The sequence below is a fragment of the Tursiops truncatus genome, chromosome 11 (genome assembly GCF_011762595.2).
Source record: "Tursiops truncatus isolate mTurTru1 chromosome 11, mTurTru1.mat.Y, whole genome shotgun sequence".
Lineage (NCBI taxonomy): Eukaryota > Metazoa > Chordata > Mammalia > Artiodactyla > Delphinidae > Tursiops > Tursiops truncatus.
The window spans coordinates 71,311,513-71,338,010 of record NC_047044.1 but is presented as its reverse complement, the minus strand read 5'-3'; the positions used below and the strand labels follow the sequence as shown (position 1 = coordinate 71,338,010).

Below are 26,498 nucleotides of genomic sequence, written 5' to 3'. Positions count from 1 at the left end.
GTTTTTATCATAAATTGATACTAAATTTTGTCAAAAGCTTTTTCTGCATCTGTTGAGGTCATCATATGCTGTTTTTTTTCTTCAGTTTGTTAATGTCTTATATCACATTGACTGATTGGTGAATACTGAGCCATCTTTGCATCCCTGGGATAAACCGTGGTGTATGATTCCTTAAATGTACTGTTGAATTCAGTTTGCTAATATTTTGTTGAGGATTTCTGCATTTATGTTCATCAGTTATATTGGCCTGTAATTTTCTTTTGTGGTATCTTTGGTTTTTGTATCAGGGTGGTGCTGGCCTTGTAGAACAGGTTCAGAAGCATTCTTTTCCCTTCAGTTTTTTAGAATAGTTTGAGAAGTAGGGGCGTTTACTCTTCTGTAAGTGTTTGGTAGAATTCATCTCTGAAGCTGTCTGGTCCTGGACTTTTGTTTGTTGGGAGTTTTTTTTGGTTTGTTTATTTGTTTTTTTTACTGATTCAATTTCATTACTGGTAATCAGTCTGTTTGTATTTTCTATTTCTTCCTGATTCAGTCTTGGGAGATTGTACATTTCTAGGAATTTGTCCTTTTCTTCTAGGTTGTCCTTTTTATAGCCATATAATTGCAGTAATCGCTTATGATTTTTTATATTTCTTTGGTTTCGATTGTAACTTCTTTTTTATTTATGATTTTATTGATTTGGGCCAGGTCCTCTCTCTCTGTCTCTTTTTTTATTCTTGATGAGTCTGGCTAACGGTTTATCAATTATGTTTATCTTTTCAGAGTACCAGCTCTAAGTTTTATTGATCTTCTCTATTGATTTTTTAGTCTCTGTTTCATTTATTTCTTCTCTGATCTTTGTGATTTCTTTCCTTCTACTAATTTTGGGTTTTGTTGGTTCTTCTTTTTGTGGTCCTTTAGATATAAGGTTAAGTTGTTTATTTGAGATTTTTCTTGTTTTGTGAGGTATGCTTGTATTGCTATATAATTCCCTTTTAGAACTACTTCTGCTTGCATCCCATAGAATTTGGGTTCTTTTCTTTGTGTTTTCATTTATTTCCAGGTATCTTTAAAATTTCTGCTTTGATTTCTTCAGTGACCCATTGGTTGTTTAGTACATATTGTTTAGCCTGCACATATTTGTGTTTTTTTGCAGTTTTTTTCTTCAAGTTTATTTCTAGTCCCATAGCATTACGGTAGGAAAAGATGCTTGATATGATTTCAGTCTTTTTAAATTTATTGAGACTTGTTTTGTGGCCTAGCCTGTGATCTGTCCTGGAAAATGTTCCATGTGCACTTGAAAGAAATATGTATTTTGCTGCTTTTGGATAGAGAGTGATATATATTCACACACACACACACACACACACACACACACACACACACACACATCTATTAAGTCCATCAGATTCATTGTGTCTTTTTTTTTGTTTTGTTTTGTTTTTTTGTGTTTTTTTTGTGGTACGTGGGCCTCTCACTGTTATGGCCTCTCCCGTTGCGGAGCACAGGCTCCAGACGCGCAGGCTCAGCGGCCATGGCTCACGGGCCCAGCCGCTCCACGGCATGTGGGATCTTCCCGGACCGGGGCACGAACCCGTGTCCCCTGCATCGGCAGGCCGACTCTCAACCACTGCGCCACCAGGGAAGCCCCATTGTGTCTTTTAAGGCCAGTGTTTTCATATTGATTTTCTGTCTGAATGAACTGTCCATTGATGTAAATTGAGTGTTAAAGTTCCCTAGTATTATTGTGTTGCTATCAATTTCTTTCTGTATGTTTGTTAATATTTGCTTTATGTATTCAGGTGTTCCTGTGTTGTGGCATATGTATTTATAATTGTTATATCTTCTTGCTGGATTGATCCCTTTATCACTATGTAATGTTCTTTCTTGTTATTTGTTACAGTCTTTGTTTAAAGTCTATTTTGTCTGATATAAGTATTGCTACCCCAGCTTTCTTTTCTTTTCCATTTGCATGGAATACCTGTTTTCATCCCCTCACTCTCAGTCTGTTTGTGTCTTTAGATCTGAAGTGAGTCTCTTGTAGGTAGCATATAGGTAGATTTCATTTTATTATCCGTTCAGATACTCTATGTCTTTTGGTTGGAACATTTAGTCCCTTTACATTTAAAGTAATTATTTATGGTGTGTGCTTATTGCTGTTTATTTATGGGTGCTTTTTTTTGTAGTTCTTTTTTGTTCCTTTTTCTTTTGTTCCTTTCTCTTATGATTTGATGACTATCCTTTAGTTTTATGTTTGGATTATTTTCTTTTTTTCAGTATGTATCTATTACAGATTTTTGGTTTGTGGTTACTGTGAGGGATGTGTGTGTGTGTGTGTATAAAATTATTTTAAGTTGATCTCTTAACTTTTTATTTCTAATTTATTGATCAAATATGGATTTATTTTGTTATTATGAGTATATATTCCTATATATATATTATAGATATATATACAGGCACACACATACACACATATAAAACATTAATCTGTTGTATTTTTCTTTTTTCCAATGTTACTTTCTTGAGAAAATGATCTCTTAACTTTGAAAGCATTTTAATATTCCTGCATTTTTACTACTCTCTCCACATTCAGTGTTTTTTACATAATATTTTGCATCTTTTTGTTTTGTAGGAATCCCTTACCTACTTACTGTGGGCATAGATGATTTTACTACTTTTTTCTTTTAACCTTCCTACTAGTTTTATAAGTGGTTGATCTACTACCTTTACTTTATTTGCCTTTACCAATGAGATTTGTCCTTTCATAAAGTTTATTTTTCTAGTTGTGGTCTTCTTTTTTCCACCAGAGACATCTCTTTAACATTTCTTGTACAGCATAGTGGTGCTGAACTCTTAGCTTTTGCTAGTCTGTAAAACTCTTATCTCTCCTTCAAATGAATGATAGCCTTGCTGGGTAGAGTATTTTTTCCTTTTATCATTTTGAATATATCCTGCTACTCCCTTCTGTTCTGCAGAATTTAAGCTGACAGTCTTATGGGAGTTCCTTTGTATATAACTAGTTGCTTCTCTTTTGCTTTAATATTCTCTCCTTATCTTCAGTTTTTTCCATTTTAATTACAATATGTCTTTTTATGGACCTCGATCTGTTGATCTTGTTTGGGACTCTCTGTGCTTTCTGGACCTGGATATCTATTCCTTTCCCAGTTTAGGGAAGTTTTCAGCTATTGTCACTTCAGATAATTTCTCTGCCATTTTCTCTATCTCTTCTCCTTCTGGGGTCTCTATATGAGAATGTTAGTATGCTTGATGTTGTCTCAGAGTTCTCTTAAATTGAACTCATATTTTACAGGTTTTCTTTTCCTTTTTTTTTTTTTTTTGTTCAGCTCATGTTATTTTTCACTACACTGTTTTCCAGTTCACTGATCTATTCCTCTGTATCATCTAATCTACTGTCGAACCCTTGTAGTGTAATTTTCATTTCAATTTTTGTATTCTTCATCTCTTTAATTCTTTATATTTTCTAACTCTTGGTTAAACTCACTGTGCTCATCCTTCTCCTGAGTTTGTTGAGCATCTTTTTTTTTTTTTTTTTTTTTTTTTTTGGGTACGCGGGCCTCTCACTGTTGTAGCCTCTCCTGTTGCGGAGCACAGGCTCCAGATGCACAGGCTCAGTGGCCATGGCTCACGGGCCCAGCCGCTCTGCGGCATGTGGGATCTTCCCGGACCGGGGTATGAACCCGTGTCCCTTGCATTGGCTGGCAGACTCTCAACCACTGTGCCACCAGGGAAGCCCTGTTGAGCATCTTTTTGATCATTACCTTGAATGCTTTATCTGGTAGATTGCATATCTCTACTTGGCTTAATTCTTCTGAGATTTTATCTTGTTCCTTCATTTGGAATATATTCCTTTGTTGTCTCATTTTGCCTAATTTTTTGTTTTTATTTGTATGTTTAGGTGGGTTGATTATGTTTCCTGATCTTGGAGAAGTGTCCTTACGTAGGAACATATTATTAGATCTAGGAGTACACTCCCCTCTGGTTAACAGAGTATATCTTCTAGGGGTGCCCCCTGTGTGGTCTGAGTGGGCTCTTCTGTTGTGGTGAGTCCAACTACTATGGGTGCTCAGGTAGGCGGGGCCAGTTTCTGGCTGGTTGGCTGCCTGAACCTCCTATGCAGAGGCTGCAGGTCCCTGGTGGCCAAGGCTGGGTCATGGCATGGCTGATTGCACAGTCTGGGGATTTCTGGGACTGGTTCTAGCCCACTGGTGGGCGGTGCTGGGTCCTGGCAGGCTGACTTCAGGCCTGGGAGGTCTTGGGGCAGTTGAGTGCAGAGCTTAGGATTTTGGAGCTGGTGCCGACCTGCTGGTTGGCAGTGCCAGGTCCCTGGGTGGCTGGCTGTGCGCCTGAGAATCCCGTGGCAGCTGACTATGGGCCTGAGGGGTTCCCAGGACTAGTGCCAACCTGCTGATAGGTGCAGCTGAATCCTAGTGCTAATTGGCTAGATGGAGAACTCCAAAATGGTACTTGTCAGCACCAATGTCCTCGTGGTAGAATATGCCACCCAAAATGGCTGTCAGCAGCATCTTTGTGCCCAGGGGGAGTCCCAGTTACCTTCTGCCTCTCTGGGAGACTCTCCAAGATGAGCAAGTGGGTCTGACCCAGGCTCTTTTCAACTTACTGTGTGCTGGGTCTCCAAGTGTGTGAAACTTCGCATGCACTCTTTAAGGGTGGAATCTCTGTTTCCTACAGCCCTCTTGCTCTCCCACTATACAAGCCCCAGTGGCTTTCAAAGCCTGATGTTCTGGGGGCTCATCTTCCCAGTGCAGTACCCCCAGGCTGGAGAGACCAATGAGGGGCTTGGACCCCTTGCTCCATGAGGAGAACGTCTGCAATTGTGATTATCCTCCTGTTTGTTGGCCCCTTATCCGGGAGTGTGGGTCTTGACTACATCACATTCTACACCCCTCCTGTCATCTCATTGTGGTTCTTCTTTTATGTCTTTAGTTGTGGAATATCTTTTCTGCTAGTCTTCAGATCATTCTCATAGATAGTTGCTCTGTAAATAGTTGTAATTTTGGTATGCCCATGGGAGGAGGGGAGCTCAGGGTCTTCCCTGGGAAGAATCTTGATCTCTGCAATTTTTTTTTTTTTTTTTTGCGATACATGTGCCTCTCACTGCCGTGGCCTTTCCCGTTGCGGAGCACAGGCTCTGGACACGCAGGCCCAGCGGCCATGGCTCACGGGCCCAGCCGCTCCGTGGCATATGGGATCTTCCCAGACCGGGGCACGAACCCATGTCCTCTGCGTCGGCAGGCGGACGCCCAACCACCGCGCCACCAGGGAAGCCCTGATCTCTGCAATTTTGATCAGTCCCTGGGCTGATTCTTATTATGGTGTCTCAGGATTAGTTACATTTGGAGTTAACCTTGGTTTCTTTGTTCAGAATCAGTTCTCTGCTCTTTCTGCTTTCTTACTTCTTTGTTCTTGGTCACTTGCCATGTTAACTTTCCTCAGATCCCTTTGTATAGTCCTTGGAGTTCTGCCTTATGAGAGTATTAAGAACTTAGGTAGCTTGTTCACCAATCTCCATGGGCAACTTGTCATTGAAACACACTTGGGAACATTGCATGTGTAGGGCTGGGTATAGTTTTCTAGAAAAAATGACTGGATTCTTGGCCAGAAAAACTGGGTTTTGTGATGGTGCTAACCAGGTGAAGGTTCAAGTATCTTGTGTAACATTTTCTTCATTTAATTAATTAATTAAATTAATATTTATTGAACCTTAGGCACTTGAGACACAGCAGATAAATAGAAATCCCAGGCTCATGAAGCTTACACTCTAGTGGGGAAGATAAATAAAAAGGCTAATTGGCATATACGATATGTGAGGTAACTAAGAAAAAATACAAAGCAAAGAAGGAGTATACATATTAGGGTTCAGAGGTGATGAAATTGTGACTTTCCTCACTTTCCTCACTGCCTAGTGAGGAAAGAAGGTGACTATTGAAGTGAAGGCCTGGAGGGAGTTTTGCATATTGTTATTGGTCTTGTAAAGCAGATAATTTATTGCTAAAATGGAGTGGAAGAAGTCATGAGTATTGTGTAGATAGCTGGTAGATGAGATAAGGTGTGTAAAGTCTTCTATAAACTCTAAAGTGACTCCGTGCTATAATTTTTTCTCCAACGTGTACTGTACGATGGAATTTCTACTCTTAATTTTCAAGTCTCAAATTGAGTTAATGTCCAAGACAGTGATCATTATAGTGTGGTCTCTGGACCAGAAACGTCATTTGGGAACTTGTTAAAAATGTAATTTCTAGGGTGCCATATAGACCCAATGAATCATAAACTCTGTAGGTGGAACCCAGCAATCTGTTTTAACAAGTCACCCAGGGGATTCTCATGTACTGTGAAGTGTGGGAACTGCTGGTCTAGAATAAGTTCTATAATTTAAAGTATTTCCTTGGTTGGAATTTAGCCATTTTAGGAAGGGCTATTAAAACTTCTGATTTGACTGAGCAAAACAACCAAATTCTTTTTTAAATTAATTAATTAAAATCATTAAAAATTTTTTATTGGGCTAAGATTGGTTTATAACATTATAAGTTTCATGTATGCAACATTATATTTCTACTTCTGTATATACTACAGTGTGCTCACCACCAAAAATGTAGTTTCCATCCATCACCATACAGTTCATCCCCTTTATACATTTCACACTCCCTGGCCCCTCTCCCCTCTGGTAACCACTAGTACTCTGTTTTTGTTTCGTTTGTTCATTTATTTACTTTTTAATATTCCACGTGTGAGTGAAATCATACAGTATTTGTCTTTCTCCATCTGACTTATTTCACTTAGCATAATACCTCCAAGGTCCATCCATGTTGGTGCAAATGACAAGATTTCATCTCTTTTATGACTGAGTAGTATTCCACCATATATGTATGTCATATCTTCTTTATGCATTCATTGGTTGATGGGCACTTAGGTTGTTTCCATATCTTGGATATTATAAATAATGCTGTGAAGAACATAGGGGTGCATGTATCTTTTCAAATCAGTGGAGTTTCACATTTTTTGGATAAATATCCAGAAGTGGGATACCTGGATCATATGATAGTTCTATTCTTAATTTTTTTGAGGAATCTCCATACTTTTTTCCATAGTGGCTCTACCATTTTACATTCCCTTTTATCCACATCCTCACCAACACTTGAATAACCAACTTCTTATTATATTTTAATGTGTGCTATTCAGGATGTCTTTAAAAGGTGTTAGTTTTCAGATTTTTGCCAGTAATTTAGAATGCATATATCACTTCCACTTATTTCTGAGTTTTGTCTGATCTTTTCTTTTTTTCCCAATTTGAGATGCATATCTTATTTTTTCAAAATAGTACTTAAAGCTTTAAAAGTTTCATTTCCTGCCACCTTCAAAGTGTTGAAATATAGTGTATAATGTTGGAATTGATATTTATATAGAGGTTTCAAGATAAGTGATATTTATATAGAAACTTTAAGACAATGTGGAAACTTTAAGACACTGGATTTGCATTTGGTGAAGAAAGTTTATTATGAAGAGGAAAATTAATTTGTAATAATTATTGCTGGGATATAATTACTTTTCCACATGTAATATGCAATCAGTTTTAAAGCAATCTATGTGTTTCTTAAGCTTTGGCATTATTCTGTGAAAGTATGTAATTATTTTTGTTCTCTATCAGTGCTTTTCATCACTTTGCATATCATGGCACACATAGAAATGATAATGTTTGTACAGTCCACTGGGGTAAATGGAGAAGGTAGCTCAAGGCTGAGGGCAACCCAGCCTGGTTTCAGCCCCACTTCCTGCATCCCCCAAGAGCCAATAGAATGCTCAGTATCTTCACACATCTATAACTTATTCCCAACTCACTAGTGAGCCTTAGCTCTATATAAGTATGGTTATTTTAGGAAGTTGTTTTAAATATTAGAATGAAATTTAACTTTCATTCTTATTTTGGAGGACATTATTTTAAAATGCATTTCTGCAAAAAATACTCTTTTCACATGGATGATGGTTACATTCCACTAGTTTACTCTGTGAATGAGACTTTAATACTAAAACCTCAACAAATGGTTAATAAATGTGTAAAAATTGGAAATGGTATATATTTTAAATTAAAAAAATTAATGATCTTTAAGTTGCCAATGAAATATAAATTAAATATGTAGTTTAAATACCTTCCTATGAATTTGGATTATTTTAATAGTATGTGTCTTTTTGCAAGATTATGAGAATGTGCTTTCGTTTATACAAGTAACATTTAAAAAATCTTGTAGTTAATTTCAGAAAGATCCTGTTATCAAAAGGAATATATCTGAATGTATTGGAGTTAATGCAGAAGCATATACATTCTCCTGAAGTGGCTGAAAGTGGCTGTAAAATGCTAAATCATCTTTTTGAAGGAAGGTAATACATATTTCTGAATTTATATAGAATATATTAATTGGACCAGGTAGAATATCAATATTTTGAGCATAATTTTAAGAATAAAAGGAAAAACAAGGCATTTGAAGAGTGAAACATTTTGCAATATAATTTCATGTCAGTGATACATAGGCTTATTTTATCTACATATTGAAAGGGGTGATAAAGTAGAAATACATTGAAGGTTTGCTTTTGTGCTTAATGCGTGGTGTTGACTATGTTTTGAAAAATGACAGTTATATAGAACATAACCTTAAACAGTTTTTCAGATTATTGTGTTATGTGAAAGGTATAAAAGATAAAATCAGGATATGGCTTCTAATTGTTATTTTTAAGTTTACCTTAAATTGTGATTTTTATGGTCCTGGCAGTGTGTGAACCTTTATATATGAGGCAAAAATGCAGTGGAATAACTGACAGTTTAAGATTTTGTACATTCTGGGCAATTAATGTTTCTGGCTGTTTTCTCATATATTAAATGTGTAAATTTCCAGTTGTGGGGATTCAAAGTTAACTATGACAATGTGCCTGCCCTTAAAAATCTCCCTGTCTAGTTGGGGAGACTAATTTATAAACAGATAATTACAATACAGTGTGATAATTCAATGGCAGGATGTGTAAAATCATAGGGTCTTGGTGAACCAAGCTAGGGCGAGCAAAGGAGAGAGGCTACAAAGAGGGGATGTGTTTAACCTGGGACTTTAAAGTGGAAAAAAGGGACTATATGTCAGTAACCACAGACCCACGCGAAGTGAGGACACAGTTATGATATGCGGAAGTTTTAGTCAGTAGGGCACTGTGTAAAGCAAGGGCTGCCTCTATTACAGTTTGTAGCACCTACTGAAATCTACATTTATTTATATGTAAAAGAAAGTATAGCTAAAATACCTTAGAGAAACCAAGACTTAATGCAAAAAATAATTAAGAATACCATATAAGAAGTCTAGTGGTGTTAATCTGGAAGAGGCAGGTAGTTATACAATAAACAGCTCTCTGGACTTGGCAGTCAGAGTTTGCATTCCAGCTCTGGCTCTGTCACATTCCAGTGATAGGACCTTGATGTCTAACCTCTGTCAGCCTAAATTCTGTACCTGGAAAATGCAAATAATAACACCTACTTTCCAGGCTTGCTGCCAGTGACCCATGTATAGATCAGAAGGAAGTTGTTAGTTCTGGGAAACTAAATCAAAGAATTCCCAGTTTACTGTAAATTTAACTTCTTGACGTCAAAGTTTAACTAAATTAGAATTTAAATTGTGTATGCTCATACTGCCGAATTCACATCAGCCTTTTCTGATAAAATAGATCTGTTTTCTCGTACTTGTTTCAAATTGGTGTTTGTATTGGAATCAGGTTGTACTCTTAATAAGCATTTCAATATTTTATCTCTAGTAACACTTCCCTGGATACAATGGCAGCAGTGGCCCGCAAAATAATAACAGTTATGAGAAGTCATGAGACGTCAGTATCAGTGCAGCTGGAGGCACTTCGAGCTATTTTACATTTTATAGTTCCAGGTAAGTTACATAATTGATTGTGGGAAGAGATGTCATTTTAAGTGGATTTTTTGACTTTTCATGAAATATCAACTTTCTAGGCAAAAATTAAAGGACCAGTTTCTGCCAACCAAATGTAATCTTTTCACTAGCCCAAAAATTAAAATAGAGGGAAAATGATGATGTGGAAGAGTCAGATAAATTTAGATTAAAATTTAATAAGAAATATCAATAATTTATTTCCAGAAAAAATAACTGCAACATAGTGTCAAGCTTTACCTCCAAGGAGAGTGTCATTTCTGCTATTTCTTTTCTATTTCTGTTGACCTTACCAAGTCCAAGTTTTTTTGTTTGTTTTTTTCCTGTCTGAATTATAATAATACCCAACTAATTTTCACACTTCCTCTTTTGCCTCTTTCCAGTCCTTCTTTTACTCTGTGGTTGAATTAATCTTTCTCAAATATAACCATGTAGCTTTTACTCATGAGCCACAATAGTGTCAATCCTCCCCACATTTACTTCCTGCTTACATCTGTTATGACCTTATTTGTCCTCCAAAGCCCATTTAAAACAACTGCTCCCCCATTCATTCAGCACGTAGTTATTAAGTGCCTCTTATGTCCTATATATTGTGATGACTGCAAAGGTCTGAAAGACAAGTAAAACAAGACATGACTGTACTATGTATAGGAGCCTAGAGGTAGACAGATAGTTAATTACCAGACAGTTGCGAGGAGCTATTATAGATATATGTATTATAAAAGGCTATGAGAGTATTGATGGAGGCACAGATAATTTATTCAAAAGAGTAGGCCAGAGATTGTGATATTTGAACCTGACGGGTGAATAAGGCTGACCTGGTAAAAAAGCCAGGAAGGACATTTGAAGCAGAAAGAGAAAGTGCTCATGGTGTGGGGTGAGTGGAGCATGGTATGTGAGGAAAGCAGTCCTGGGGATAAATGTGGAAGGACAGGCAGAGGCTGAGAGGGAAGGGCCTTGAACACAACACTGAGCAATTTGTGCTTTTTTTTAGCACAAGTCAATTCAAATTTATTTAAGGTGTTTCAAAATTGCAGTGTCATAACCAAATCTGCAATTTATAACAGTAGCACTGTGGTGTGGATAATGATTGACGGGAGGGGAAACTCCTGCAGGGAGATTAGGCTGGAGGCTGTGATAGGTGAGACATGGTGGGGGCCCAGCAAAGAAAACAGAGGAGAGGATGGATGTGGGAGATGTTTAGGAGGTACATTTGGCGTGACTTTCTGACTACTGAATATAAGGGATGTTATTATTATTTTGCTCTGTAAAAGTCCCAATTCTTTTGAAGCTCATTTTTTTTGGTCCTTTTTAAATGAAATCTTCCTAAATCTACCATTATCTGTAGTCATATTGGTATTTTATGTTTCTGAGTATAAGAGTATTCTCTGTATAAGAGTATAGATTTTTTCAAGGAGAGGGCTTTCTTTAGCCATGCCTTTTTTTTTTTTTTTAACCCCCTGGTAACTTGAACAAAAATAGCTATTCAATAAATTTTGAATTGAATCATGATGTCCCATTCATAGTTGTCACACAACTTTAGAGATATAATTTAACAGACATAGTGTTGCTTGAAAATATTATTGTGAATTTTTTTAAACTTTGTAGATTGTAAAAAACAAAACAAAATCCTTTTGATTACCCTTAAAGGTGTCAACCTTCTTCTTTTGAGAGTGGATTTGAGTTTTAAAGATAACCAAAAGACATTATGAATCATCTGTTAGTTAATAACTTTCTTTTAGTTCAAAAATAAGTTTTGAATGTAGAATTTCTTTTCTTTTATTGTTCTGAGATTGAGCCTGAAGCGACATTGATAGTCAGTAATAATTTAGATGTATGAAATGATGTATTTAAATGTTTTTTTTTATAATAATGTTTAGGTGTATTAAACAGGTGCCCTTGAAAATAATTTTATAACTTTATGGTGGTACTTTATGTATGGAAACATATTAATAGACATATTTTATAAGCATATCAACATATAAATACATTTCTCTATTAGGTAAAGGTTTAACCATCTACTTCACTTTATGCTAACCTATTATATTACCATACCATACCACATGATACCATACTCTACCATGCTGTAACTGTACCATACTATACTTTATCATTCTATATTATATCATTCTGTATGTCAGTGAGTAACTATAATATCAGTACGCCAGTAGTTTTGAGGTTTAATATGATTCTGGTTTTGACATGCTGAAGTAGGTACTTATGTTTAGATGTACATGTATTAATTTTATTAACTAGACCACATTCAGATTATTAATTGTAACAAAGATGTGCATTATAGCAAATGTGTATAATTTAATTCAGGGCCACATATTGCAGCTAGTATTATGTCTCTTAAGTTTCTTTCAATCTGGTACTGTTCACTTCCTCCTCTTTTTTATAACAATAACTTATTTAAGTGATTGAGCCTGTTGCTTTAAAAAATAATAATAAAGACCTACTTATTTTAGTAAAATATCATTTGACTTGTTCTTTCTTGATTTAGTGTCAGTTCTAGAGGAAAAAATTCTTTAGGAAAGGACATGTGCATATTAGGAAGTGTATAGAGGAAAGTGATTATGAATATAAAACCACATCCTTAAGAACAATAAGAGAAGCTGAATTTGTTTAATTTGGAGAGGAGATAATGCAGGAGGTTATGAAAGCTATTAAAATTCACTCATTTATAATTAGTAACAAATGTGTAAGGCATTATTCAAAGTACTTTATGTATATAAACTTTAAAAATTCTTGTAGCAACCCATAAGGCAGATTCTACTTTTCCACCCCATATCACAGATGATGAAACTGAGGCATAAGATATAGAGATTTTAAGGTCACAGCTTATGTAACGGAGCCAGGTTTTCACCTTGTGCAGCCTGAATCAGAGTGGGTGCTTTTTAAAGACACATTTGTGCAATAAGTGTATGTGGAACAACTGTTATACCTAAAGCACTCTGCTTGGAACTCTTGGTAACCTGGAGATGATTAGGTTATGGATCCTGCCTTCAAAAAGTTTGCAGTTCAAACAATTTAAAGGACTATTATGTGGAAAGGAAATTATATCCATTCTGGATAGTAGAACCTCAAGTGATATAACAAAGACCAGAGATGAACTTTTGGGAATATTCATTTGGTCTTAACATAAGAAAGACATTTAATAAGTCTCCTTACATATGGCATGAAGATTTTACTTCTCAACAGGACTGCTTTTAATGGTCACATCTGCTTGTGATGTAATGGGCAGCTTCAGCAATTAATGTGATCTTGGTCACTGAAAATGAGACACTGAGAGTTTAAGTAACTTATCGAAGGTCATACAGCTGTAATGAATGTCAGGACTTGTTTGAATAAATTTTAAAATGAAGACTGAAAGTTCTAGGAGGGTGAAAATCATGCCTGTCATATTCACTGTGGTATTCTCAGCATGTAGCAAAATCCCTTGCATGTAGTTGGCATTCAAATGTTTGTTAAGTAAATGAAAAGTTATATGCAGTCAACTTATAGTTTGTGTTAATACAAATTATTGAAGTGAAAGGTTAGAAGGAATTGTTTATTAATAATTATTTCTATAGTCATAGGTTTTAGAAACGTTATTTATTCATAATAATTTTACTTATATGTTCTATTGTATAACCAATATTTTTTGACTTCCTGTTTTTCCAACAGTTTTGGGTTAGTTCAGCTACAATGTAGCTGAATAAAGAATATGTTTTCTTTAAGTTACTTAATACTTTTATACAGTCTTAGAGGACTTTTAATAAAACTATATGCTCTTTACCATTATAATGCTGAAACTAAAAACTTTTTTTTTTCCACTGTTATTCCAGCTGCTCTTTTATGTCTACATTTCATATCTGACCTTTTTATGTTGTAGTCCAAGTAACTTTGATCTTTTCTCAAGTTGTCCATTGTTGCATAAAAATCTTCTAGCTTCTTGTAATGAGTACAGCTTATTCATACAAAAAAGAGATTGTTTGTTCCAGAAAATTCCTCCACCATAGTAACTTCTTGCTACTTTAAATTCAGTGAACATCCGCACACACTGTATTTATTTTACATTCAGTGATGAACTGTTTTTAGAAATTTCTTAAAGCTAAGAGTTATTTCTTTGGTAAGGAACCATGGATTAGAAAAAGGTATAGCATATATATGTATTGTTGGGTTAATTATAATCATTCCTAATAAGTGACAATCTATTCAGCCCAAATCTTTATGAGAAAAACATTTGTTTATTTGTTTATTTTTGCATTTAGGCATCCCAGAAGAATCCAGGGAAGATACTGAATATCAGCATAAGCTAAGTATGGTTAAAAAACAGTGTTTCAGGAATGATATTCACAAATTGGTCCTAGCGGCTTTGAACAGGGTACGTATAATATAGGTTTTCTGCCTGTATACTCTTAACTACAATATGAAATTGGGGAAGTAGGGGGGCTTTTATTAGCCTAAGTTTTCCATGTTCCGTTTACTATGATAGTAGGAAGTTATATGTTTAGAGACATAAGATGACAGTAGGGATGTAGGGGGTGAAGAGATGTGCCATTCCAGCTAAGAGAAGTGCACCGTCAACTACAGACTTTGACAGCCTCTTTTGATAAATCCACTCGAGTCTGTTCAATCAGAAAGAGAACTCTAGATGTGCAGCTAAGCCTCACGAGCTCTGTCAGGAGCCATGACTGCTATTTTCTCTTTCTGTCCTCCTGGCTGCTTGTCTTTATTTTCTGGTCCCAGGCTGAAAGGTTCAGTCCATGAAGACACACAGGGCACACATTAAAGTCTTTTTTGATTCCCTGTGCTTGTTTTCATTTTACTCCTTAGGGATAACCTCTGAAATGGCTCAGTGTGCATTGTTTTCTCCCAGTGTTAGGTATTTACAGATCTATGTACATTTGCAATAATATAATTAATAAATTAATAATCATACTACATCTGAAAAAGGAGAAGAGGAGCATTATGTTTATATTGTGCAGTGCAAAAGGTATTGATGGAATTAAGATGGTTTTGAAATTTAACATAAGATGAATTGGTTCTTTAGAAAAGATATCAGAGTAAAGATGTAAAAATGTGAAGATTAGGTTAATGTTTTCATGAAAGGAAGAGAGTAGTCAAAGCAATTAATGGAAATAATTCCTTGTGATTTAGTATACTTTGAAAAATGTCATGAATTAATTAGAAGAGCCTGCAGAGAGATCTTCAAAAATGCGATTTAAACTGAACTTTATAATGTAATTGTTTATGATATATTTGAGTCATTTGTACTCAGACCTTAATATGATTCTTGAGTATAGCCATGGGTTGAATTTAATTCCAGAAATATTTGGTGAAAATAAGTATATGGAAGGAACTGTGTTAGACACTGGGGAGACAGAAATGAATATGCTTTGTATCCTTCTGTAATGGATCTCATAATCTGGCTGGGCCATGCATAAAACATAAAACACATATTAGATTTTTCTGTATTAGCACTTATGAGCTGCACTAGCTTTATGAACAGTACTTTAGGAACATAGAGGAGAGAGTAGTTAATTTTGTTCATGGTGTTGGTGAGAAGCAAGAGGTACCAGAAAAGCCTTTTGGTAACTCTGATTCTGGTTATCCCATCTTTCCTAACATTACCGAATACGGGTGTGATAGAGTGGAAGGAGTGGGCGGTCAAGGGAGAAGTACTGTGCTTACTGCCATCAGTACTGTGATGCCAAGGAGATCACTCTGCTCCCAGGTCTTACTTTCTTTTGCTATATAATCCCAGGAGAAGTGGTTGAGAACCTCCCTACCCCTTCCTTTATTTTCCATGCCACACTTGAGTAATGACACACAGCATCTTACTAAACAGTGGCTGTCATTTGTGGGCAGGGAATTAAGGTCATGGGGAAACAGAAGTGACACTATTTATTTAAAAAAATCTCCCCTGTGTAATTCCCCTAATTCTTCACCATGGTTGAGAAAAAATGCTCTAAAAGATGAGTGTATCTTTTTTTTAGTTCTAAAATTCTGTGATTGCATGTCTCACTCTGAATAAATGTTACAGGAATCAGAAATTTTAGGTCCAAATACTACTGATGTAATAAAATGAATTACCATTAAAAATAGGTCTATTCTTGGAGAGCAGACTTCCAAATAAGGTAGAATTTGAGATTCAACTAAGATTTACAATGTGAAGACTATTAAAAGTATTTATTAAAGTGAATCAGTGTTTGGAGATATATATGTGTGTATGTAAATATATACACATATAATATGTATGTATAAATCCAGTAACATTCAGGCTGAAGTTAAATGTCTGAAATATTGACATTCCATTTATGCTTGATCCTTTTAGCTTTTTCTGCACATGAAACATTCAGTCACCTATTCTAGAGAGATCGATTTGCCCAGTATTGTCTGTGGAGAACACAGTAGAAAATAGGACTCTCAGCATTTTGGTCACATCTGTGCTTTGTCTGCAGTGACAATGCTGCTGTCTTCAGCCAGGGAACTTACAAAGTCAAACCAATCTTCTGATTAAATGGACGCAAGTCAAAGAGCTTGTGTGCTTCTCAAAAACCTTAAAGCAAAATGTACCCAGTTTAAATACTGAAGATATTTATTTCAACTGTAAATAATATGTAGTGAAAGAAAGAGCTTATTTGCAAAAGTAACAATAATAACAACAGCAAAAAGAAATTACATAGGAGTAAAGTAATAAAAGTGTATAAAACTACTCTAAAGAAAACTGAAACAACTGAGAGTAAATACAAAAAAAGAGTTGAACGTAGGAAAATGTATATACTCTCTGTTTTGATAAAATTACTAATTTTTTAAAAATGAAAATTGATCTGGATTTATGAACCCTTAATAAAAATAACAATAGTATTTTATGGAACTAGATAAGCTAGTATAAAATTTTGAGAAAATTAATTAAATAATATATGTGAATAACCAGTCAAATTTTGAAAAAGAGGATAATTAATATGGCCTAACTCTAGTAGATTATAAAATGTATTATAAAATTTTAGTAATTAAAATGGTGTGACATTGGCACTGGAGATGGATCAATGTCACATAATGGTGATTTAGGAAATAGACTCAAATGCAAATGTTCAATTCATATATGATATTTCCCAACCACTGGAGAGGGAAATAGATTGCTTGTGTTGGAAGAACTAATTCTCTGGCCATTTGGAGAAAGCAAAGGAAGCTGCATATTTACCTTACTCATTTAAAGATTAAATCTCATGTAGATGAGATTTAAAGGTAAAAATGAATTTGGCATATAAACATATGAAAAGGTTCTCAAGTACATACAGTCATTATTAAAGAAATGTAAATTTTAAAAAAGAAAAACCTTTTGGGGGAAATTTAGTAATATCTATCTAAATTAAAATGGACATGTTTTCTGACCAGCGGTTCCACTCTAAGAAGTTATAATATAGATATACCTGTATATGTACACAAAGTTTTTTAAAACAAGAATGTTTATTGTGGCATTATCTGTAGTAAGAAAAATGTGGTAACAAGCTAAATGTTTATGTGGTAATCATTAGTGTTGTTTGCCAAATGTTTTCAGTTCTCCACCTTCTGGTGATTCTGGGATAGTATTTATTGGCCCTTTTGTTGTTAGATTGGATCATGTGTCTGGTTTTGACCAAGCAGTTGTAAGTAGAGGTTACATCTGTCATTTCTGGACCAAACATTTAATTGCTGGTGAGGCATCTTACAGAACAGGGGTTCCCAATCCACAGGCAATGGAGCAGTACTGGTTCGTGGCCTGTTAGGAACCGGGCCACACAGCAGCAGGTGAGTGGCAGGCGAGCGAGCGAAGCTTCATCTGTATTTACAGCCCTCCCCATCGCTCACATTACTGCCTGAACTCCGTCTCCTCTCAGAAAAGTGGCGGCATTAGATTCTCATAGGAGCGCGAACCCTACTATGAACTGTGCATGCGAGGGATCTAGGTTGCACGCTCCTAATGAGAATCTAATGCCTGATGATCTGAGGTGGAGCTGAGGCAGTGATGCTAGCGCTGGGGAGTGGCTGCAAATACAGATTATCATTAGCAGAGAGGTTTGACTGCCCAGAGACCATAATAAATCAATTGCTTGCAGACTCATATCAAAACCCTATCAGTTTTTCTCTTTCTGACTAGCTGATTCACTTTGTTATAAAGCAGAAACTAACACACCATTGTAAACCAATTATACTCCAAGAAAGATGTTAAAAAATAAATAAATAAAACCCCATCAGTGAGTGGCAAGTGACAAGCTGCATCTGGTGCAGGCTTTAAGTCAGAATCTGACACTTATTTTAGTCCACACATGGCCCTCCCATTATTTTATTTACCACTTCCATCCGTGCCTCTTTCCTTCACTGCACACTTGTCTCAGTTTTGGTAAGCCCTCCACAAGCTAACCCTAGCCAAAATGAGTAAAAAACAAACATCGCTGGAGAGCTTCTTTGAAAAGGGAGAAAGACCCAATGATGAGACAGTAGAAGACTCTAAGACTGCTAACAAAAAGAAAGCTGCATATAAAAGAAAATACCGAGTCCTTAAATTAAGCGTTCATTGCAACAGGTGATTCACGTTTTCCAAGCCCACTTTGTATAATATGTGGTGACCGGCTATCCAGCGAAGCCATGAAACCTTCAAAACTGTTTTGCCACATGGAGACCAAGCACCCTGCATTAAAAGACAAGCTTTTGGAGTTTTTCAAAAGAAAAAAATGTGAACATGAAGAACAGAAGCAATTATTGAAGGCCACCACTTCATCAAATGTGTCTGCACTAAGAGCATCATTCTTAGTGGCTAACCGCATTGCTAAAGCTGAGAAGCCCTTTACTATTGGTGGAGAGTTGATCCTGCCTGCTGCTAAGGGCATTTGTCGTGAACTTTTAGGAGAGGCTACAGTTCAAAAAGTGGCATGTGTTCCTCTTTCAGCTAGCACCATAACTAGACGAATTGATGAAATAGCAGAGGATATTGAGGGACAGTTGTTAGAGAGGATTAATGAGTCACCGTGGTATGCAATGCAGGTTGATGAGTCTACCGATGTTGACAACAAGGCAGCAAAACTTGTTTCTGTGCGATATATATTTTCAGAAGGATGTGCATGAGGATATGTTATGTGCACTTTTGTTGCCAGCCAACACCACAGCTGCAGAACTATTCAAGTCTTTGAATGATTACATATCAGGAAAACTGAATTGGTCATTTTGTGACGGTATATGCACGGACAGAACGGCTGCCGTGACTGGACGGCTTTCTGGTTTTACTACTCAGGTCAAAGAGGTCACTTTTGAATGTGAGTCTACGCACTGTGTCATCCATAGAGAAATGCTGGCTAGCTGAAAAATGTCACCTGAACTTAACAGCATTTTGCAGGATGTGATTAAAATTATCAACCACATTAAAGTACATGCCCTTAACTCATGTCTGTTCTCACAGCTTTGTGAGGAGATGGACGCAGAGCACACACGTCTTCCCTCATACACAGAAGTGATATGGCTTTCTAAAGGTAGGTCACTGGCCAGCATTTCTGAGTTACGAGAGCCGCTCCAGAGATTTCTTTTAGAAAAGGTCACCACTGGCAGCACATTTCAGTGACACAGAATATGTCGAAAAACTTGCTTACTTGTGTGACATATTCAACCTGCTCAATGAACTCAATCTGTCACTTCAGGTGAGAATGACAACTGTGTTCAAGTCAGCAGATAAAGTGGCTGCATTCAAAGCCAAACTGGAATTATAGGGGTGACGAGTGAACACTGGGATTTTTGACATGTTTCAAACATTAGCAGAGGTTTTGAAAGAGACTGAGCCAGGGTCTTCTTTCTCCCAGCTGGTGCATGATCACCTATCTCAGCTTTCAAAAGAGTTTGAGCATTACTTCCCAAGCACAAAAGACCCGCAAACTGGGAAGGAATGGATGCGCGACCCATTTGTGAATAAGCCAGGTGAATTGACTTTGTCCGTGGTAGAAGAGGATCAGTTGCTTGAGATTGCAAATGGCCTTAAACATATGTTTGAGACAACTTCAAATCTCCATACGTTCTGGATTAAAGTCAAGGTGGAATATCCTGAGATTGCCACAAAAGCACTGAAAAGCCTGCTTCCAGTTCCAACGTCCTGTCTTTGTGAAGCAGGGTTTTCTGCAGTGACAGCAACCAAAGCTAGATTATGGAGTAGATTGGACATAAGAAACACACTTGGGTATCACTGTCTCCCGTCACCCCCAGATGGGACCATCTAGTTGCAGGAAAACAGGTTCAGGGCTCCCCGTGATTCTGCATGATGGTGAGTTGTATAATTATTTCATTATATATTACCATGTAATAATAATAGAAATAAAGTGCACAATAAATGTAATGTGCTTGAATCATCCCGAAACCATCCCCTCCCGCCCTGGTCCATGGAAAAATCGTCTTCCACGAAACCGGTCCCTGGTGCCAAAAAGGCTGGGGACTGCGGCTACAGAACACTGTCTCAGGCACTGTGACTTGTAATGTCTGAGATGGTGATTGCTCCATTAGCAGGGCTCCCAGAGGGATTGTGCTGGACAGAGACCCCTCCTGACCGGTAACACAAATGAAGCATGAATAAGAATTGAACCTTTTCTTTTTCCAGCCTATGAAATTTTGAGGTTGTTACTACAGCTTAATTTAGTCTGTCCTGACAATACAATTCTTATCAATAGGTCCTAATTAAATAAATTATATTATTTCCAAGTTATGTAGTTCTACATAGAGATTAAAAACAACTAGATGAGATTCCCAATGTGTTGCCATGGAATTATCTACAGTTTTCCATGAATATGAATGTATCACCCAGGTACTCATTTTTTTTTCCTTCATATATGTTAGCACATTATGCACACTTTTGATGAAATTAGCATATTTTCACATCTTTATGTCTTCCTCCCCTCTATCACTCAATTAAAGCAGATTATATGGTGTTTACTCTTATAGCTTTAACTCTACAACATATTCTAATAGTTAAGTGTGTGGGTCCTGGAATCAGGATATCTGGGTTTGAATCTGGCTTTACCACCTACAGACAAATGTATTCTGGACAAGTTATTTACAGTCTCATTATCTATAAAATGGAGACAATAAATGGCTTTTCACTTGGGGTTATTATGAAGAATTTTATGAGATAATTCATGCCATGTACTTGGTACAATGCCTGGCACATAGTATTCGGTCAATAAATGTTAGTTAATGTTATTACTATTAGATTTAAAAGTATCTTTTGACCATTGGCTATAAAAGATGAGAAAATTGAAGTATTCACACTATCTTCCACTATTTCTACCTATCTTATCACCAGCTTTTGTTAAATAAATTAATTCTACATTTGATGAGGTTTAAAATATTTACATTCAGCTCTATAACCATACTTAATAACTTTGTTTTCATCTTGTGCCTACAGTCATGTGGATTCAGTGTTCACTGCAAGTTCTTTTGTTATAGTTTTTCCATTTATCGTTTAATGGTCTGTTTTTTTTTTAAAGTTCCATTTCCTGAACATTTTGTTGTTGTTTCTATATTTGGACTCTTGAAAAAACAGTTTGGTTGGTTGCAAAGTATTGGTGTTTTATTTTCTTTCTTTGAAAACTCTGTAGGCATTTCACTGTCTTCTAGTACTGAATGTTTTAGTGGAGAAGTCTGAGACCAACTTGATTCTTTTCCCATTTTTAAAGGATTTGATATTTTTATCTGGGACCCCAAAGGATTCTTTTTCTTGAAATCTACTTTAGTGTCTATCTTAGTGTTAGTCATGTACTATGGTGTCTTCTTTCTAGCTGTACATTCAATTAATTTTTTTTCTGGAAAGTTTTTCTGAGTTGCAATTGACTTAGCTGACAGGAAAGAGAATGGTGTGGGCATTTTCCCCTTGAGCTGGCTAGCTCACTCATTAGCGAAACCATTTGTATTCTTTGAAAAAATCTGGAAAATTGTGAAGCATAGGTAATAGGATGTTTCTAATCAATGTTTGTAGCTGTCCACCATTGGTACTTTCAAAAATTTCATGTGGACAACACTTGCTAGTAAATTAATTTCAATCCCCATTTGAACAACAATGCAATAAATCATTATTTTCAAGATAGACCATTTGATAAGTGAAAGAAAGTCCATTGTAAGCTTGTAAATAACATATATATGTGTATATATATATTTTTTTTTCTAATTTATGAAACTGTCAAAAATCAGACACCACTATTTAAAATCATCAAATAGTTTATTTGAGCTCCATCACATGTAATAATGTGATACTCTGCATTCTCTTTCTGCATAGACAAATCACAGATTTCCTGTTGCTAGTCATTTGTCATCATCTAACTGCACCTGAAATAGAGATTAGGGGAGCTCAGGGTAGCAGAACCAATAGTTGAGTAGAAACTTGTTAGAGGTGATGGTATTAAGACAAGAACAGGTACTTTATAAATATCAATTTGACTTAACTTTAGCATAAAAATAAGCCTATGGATGCATTTTGAGCTTAAGAGCAGGACCAGCTACATAACTTGTGGGGCCCAGTAACAGATGAAAATGCAGGACCTCTTGTTTAAAAATTATTAAGTATTTCGGGCTTCCCTGGTGGCGCAGTGGTTGAGAGTCCGCCTGCCGATGCAGGGGTTGCGGGTTCGTGCCTCGGTCCGGGAAGATCCCACATGCCGCGGAGCGGCTGGGCCCGTGAGCCATGGCCGCTGGCCTGCGCGTCTGGAGCCTGTGCTCCGCAATGGGAGAGGCCAGCGTACCGCAAAAAAAAAAAAAAAAAAAAAAAATTATTAAGTATTTCAAGGTGGTAGCTGCAGAGCATTAAACCAGGTGTGGGGCCCTTCTGAGCACAGAGACTGTGCTACTGCACATGTGTGCACCCCGGAAGCTGGCCCTGCTTAGGAGGCAGAAATGATGGTACTATTAATTAAAACAGAAAGTTCAGAATGACAGTCTGAGTTTTCTTTTTTCTTTTTCTTTGAGAAGGTGATAAACTTTTAACTTTGAACATCTGAGTTTAAGATACTGGTGTCAAGCAAAGAGAAACATGGGCTTAGAGCTTAAGAGAGTTCAAACTTGTGCTTTGAGTTATCTGCTCAAATGTTTCTGTGTCAGGTTTTTTTTCATCAGTAACATAGGGAGAATAATTGTGTGTCTACATCATAGGGTTGTTGTGAGGATTAAATGAGTTAATATATATGAAGTGCTTAAAAGAAAGTCTGGCACATAGCAAACGCTGCTTAGGTTTTGGCATTATCCTTATGGTTGTTGCTATTGTTGTTATGGTGACTTGAAGCCATGATAGTGTATGAAATTCCATCCATGAATAGAAGAGTTTTAAGAAAAGTTCTTTGGATAAATTCTGGAGTTGAAAGAAGTGATTGTTAAGGAGATGGGTAAATGAATGGTTTTAAAGTTTGAGAATAATTGCCGGGGAGGGGGGGGGGGTCGGGTGGGGGGGTGGATTACTGTGTCATGGAAATCAAGGGAGGAAAAAGCAGCAATTCAGTTGTTAAAGGACTTGTTTCTTTGAATGGTTTTAATTTGGAGTGGTTAGGACAGAAGTCTGATTATGTGAAATTAAGAGGTGGGAAGAATGTGGGGGTCGTGGGTGTAGACTTTTCTATTAATAAGTTTAGAAATGAAGGAAAAGTGGTAGCTCGATGGAATGGAAGCCCAAGTTAGGGATACTCTCTCCCAGTGAGAAGGCTTTCACTTTTGAGAAGAGTGTTCAGCCCAAGGCCTGAACTGTGCCATCACTCAATGTTTATTGCATGGATGATGAGTTATCTCATTTCACACTCCTAACAACTGCATCATTAGGATCATTTCAGAGGTGAAGAAGTCGAGACAGACACTGAACCATCCCTCCAGCTTCACTTTGCACCACTTTGAATTTCTTTATATTTCTTGAATAATACCTTCTGAGTAAATACTACTTCTCAGGAAATGTTATTTCATTCATTTTTAATGGTCCTCAGATTCATGGAACTATTGAGTGATGAGACAATTTAAACTCAAATTTAATTGGCTCCAAAGCTGATATATTATTACTGCTCAAGGAGTTGGTAAGACGGAAATAATGATGGGAAAAAATGCCAAGGGAGGCAAGGATATGAGTGTCTTGTTGAAATGATAGATGAAGTGATGTCCAAGGTGAGCAGTTACGGGGTGGAGGAGAAGGACACAGGATGAGAAAATGATGCTTCTCCCCATAACCAATACAAAGAAAGATGCTGAGTAAGGACACTTTAGAGGTATTGAGGGACTAGATTGGGAAATGAATGAAAATCTGTTCATTGACAGTATGGAAGTGAGACAGGCTGGAAGGTAGGAGGTTTTGGTTGAAGAGACTACATCGGAATTTGAGGTCTGGCTGGAAGCTATTTCAGCCTTATAGTTGAACATGTGGTGGGGTCAGTCAGAGATTTGGAGTGAAGATAACCATGAAACTAGTGTCTATGAAAGCAGAAGTCCTCAGAAAGATAGCGTTGTAATTTTTGAAAGGAAAACTGTTAGGTAGGCATTCATATCATAGTTGAAGTTTAAAGAGCACCATGGAAAAGCAGACTGTAAGAGTTAGGTATATGTCACAGACATCAAAAGAGGGGAAGTGTGATTGTGATTGTCACATGGTTGGAAAGTGTGTTGTTGCCTGTTTTCTTCTCAGTCAATGAGAAGGATGGCCTGGGAAAAGAAGTGGACTCTATTGGAATACCTGTCAAATAACGTCAAATTCTGGAGGAATTGAGATGAAAAGTTTGGAAGAGATAGTGATTAAGATTCTGTACTTTTAAAGCAGACACACTTATATTCAAGTACTAGGCCTGACACGTGTTAGCTGTGTGACTTAAGCTCTTGTCCCAGCATCTTTTTTTTTTACATGTTTATTGGAGTATAATTGCTTTACAATGGTGTGCTAGTTTCTGCTTTATAACAAAGTGAATCAGTTATACATATACTTATGTTCCCATATCTCTTCCCTCTTGCGTCTCCCTGCCTCCCACCCTCCCTATCGCACCCCTCCAGGCGGTCACAAAGCACCGAGCTGATCTCCCTGTGCTCTGCGGCTGCTTCCCACTAGCTATCTACCTTACGTTTGGTAGCGTATATATGTCCATGCCTCTCTCTCGCTTTGTCACAGCTTACCCTTCCCCCTCCCCATATCCTCAAGTCCATTCTCTAGTAGGTCTGTGTCTTTGTTCCTGTCTTACCCCTAGGTTCTTCATGACATTTTTTTTTGTTTTCTTAAATTCCATATATATGTGTTAGCATATGGTATTTGTCTTTCTCTTTCTGACTTACTTCACTCTGTATGACAGACTCTAGGTCTATCCATCTCATTACAAACAGCTCAATTTCATTTCTTTTTATGACTGAGTAATATTCCATTGTATATATTTGCCATATCTTTATCCATTCATCCGATGATGGACACTTAGGTTGTTTCTATCTCCGGGCTATTGTAAATAGAGCTGCAATGAACATTTTGGTACATGACTCTTTTTGAATTATGGTTTTCTCAGGGTATATGCCCAGTAGTGGGATTGCGGGGTCATATGGTAGTTCTATTTGTAGTTTTTTAAGGAACCTCCATACTGTTCTCCATAGTGGCTCTACCAATTCACATTCCCACCAGCAGTGCAAGATTGTTCCCTTTTCTCCACACCCTCTCCAGCATTTATTGTTTCTAGATTTTTTGAAACTACCACTGGCATTTTTCACAGAACTAGAACAAAAAATTTCACAATTTGTATAGAAACACAAAAGACCCCGAATAGCCAAAGCAATCTTGAGAACGAAAAACGGAGCTGGAGGAATCAGGCTCCCTGACTTCAGACTGTACTACAAAGCTACAGTAATCAAGACAGTATGGTACTGGCACAAAAACAGAAAAATAGATCAATGGAACAGGATAGAAAGCCCAGAGATAAACCCACGCACATATGGCCACCTTGTCCCTGCATCTTTAAAGTCTGGTGAACCTATTGGATGAGGCTGTTGCGGGGGAACAGATGAGATATGGCATGTAAAGCACGTAAAGAGTAAATTTTCAATTAGTATTTTCTATGGTGAGAGACAGCACTGATTTTTCTGGTTAAGAATTTAGGCTGTGGGAGCAAATGTCCTTGATTTGGTATCTTCCCAGTAGTGTACAGTCTGTGAGAATTTAGGAATAGCTACTCCACCCCGCTAACCCTCTGTAAACTCATCTTTTAATGGGAATCATATTAGTATGTGTTTAATAAGAATGCCCTGCAAAGAGGAGCATGTAAAAGTATTTAGTATAGTGCCTGGCACAGAAAAGATACTTAATAAGCATTAAAATGTTAGCTCTTATTCTTTTTTTTTTTTTTTTTTTTTTTTTTGTGGTGCGCAGGCCTCTCACTGTTGTGGCCTCTCCCGTTGCGGAGCACAGGCTCCGGACGCGCAGGCTCAGTGGCCATGGCTCACGGGCCCAGCTGCTCCACGGCATATGGGATCTTCCCAGACCGGGGCACGAACCCGTGACCCCTGCATCCGCAGGCAGACTCTCAACCACTGCACCACCAGGGAAGCCCTTAGCTCTTATTCTTAATA

General features: G+C 37.0%; 1 protein-coding gene across 7 annotated transcripts in view; it reads left to right on the top strand.

Moving 5' to 3' along the window:
* LRRK2 (leucine rich repeat kinase 2) overlaps nucleotides 1-26,498 on the top strand; it is a 153,718-nt gene that overhangs the window by 29,696 nt on the left and 97,524 nt on the right. For all 7 annotated transcript variants that reach the window (XR_004528996.2, XM_033866912.2, XM_073788830.1 and 4 more), the window contains 3 exons: nucleotides 8,262-8,391; nucleotides 9,802-9,926; nucleotides 14,198-14,310. Coding sequence is in view for 6 of the 7 variants with exons in the window: in XM_033866912.2 (XP_033722803.1) it covers nucleotides 8,262-8,391; nucleotides 9,802-9,926; nucleotides 14,198-14,310 (368 nt within the window). In the remaining variant the exon portion in view is untranslated. The remainder of the gene's footprint in view (nucleotides 1-8,261; nucleotides 8,392-9,801; nucleotides 9,927-14,197; nucleotides 14,311-26,498) is intronic.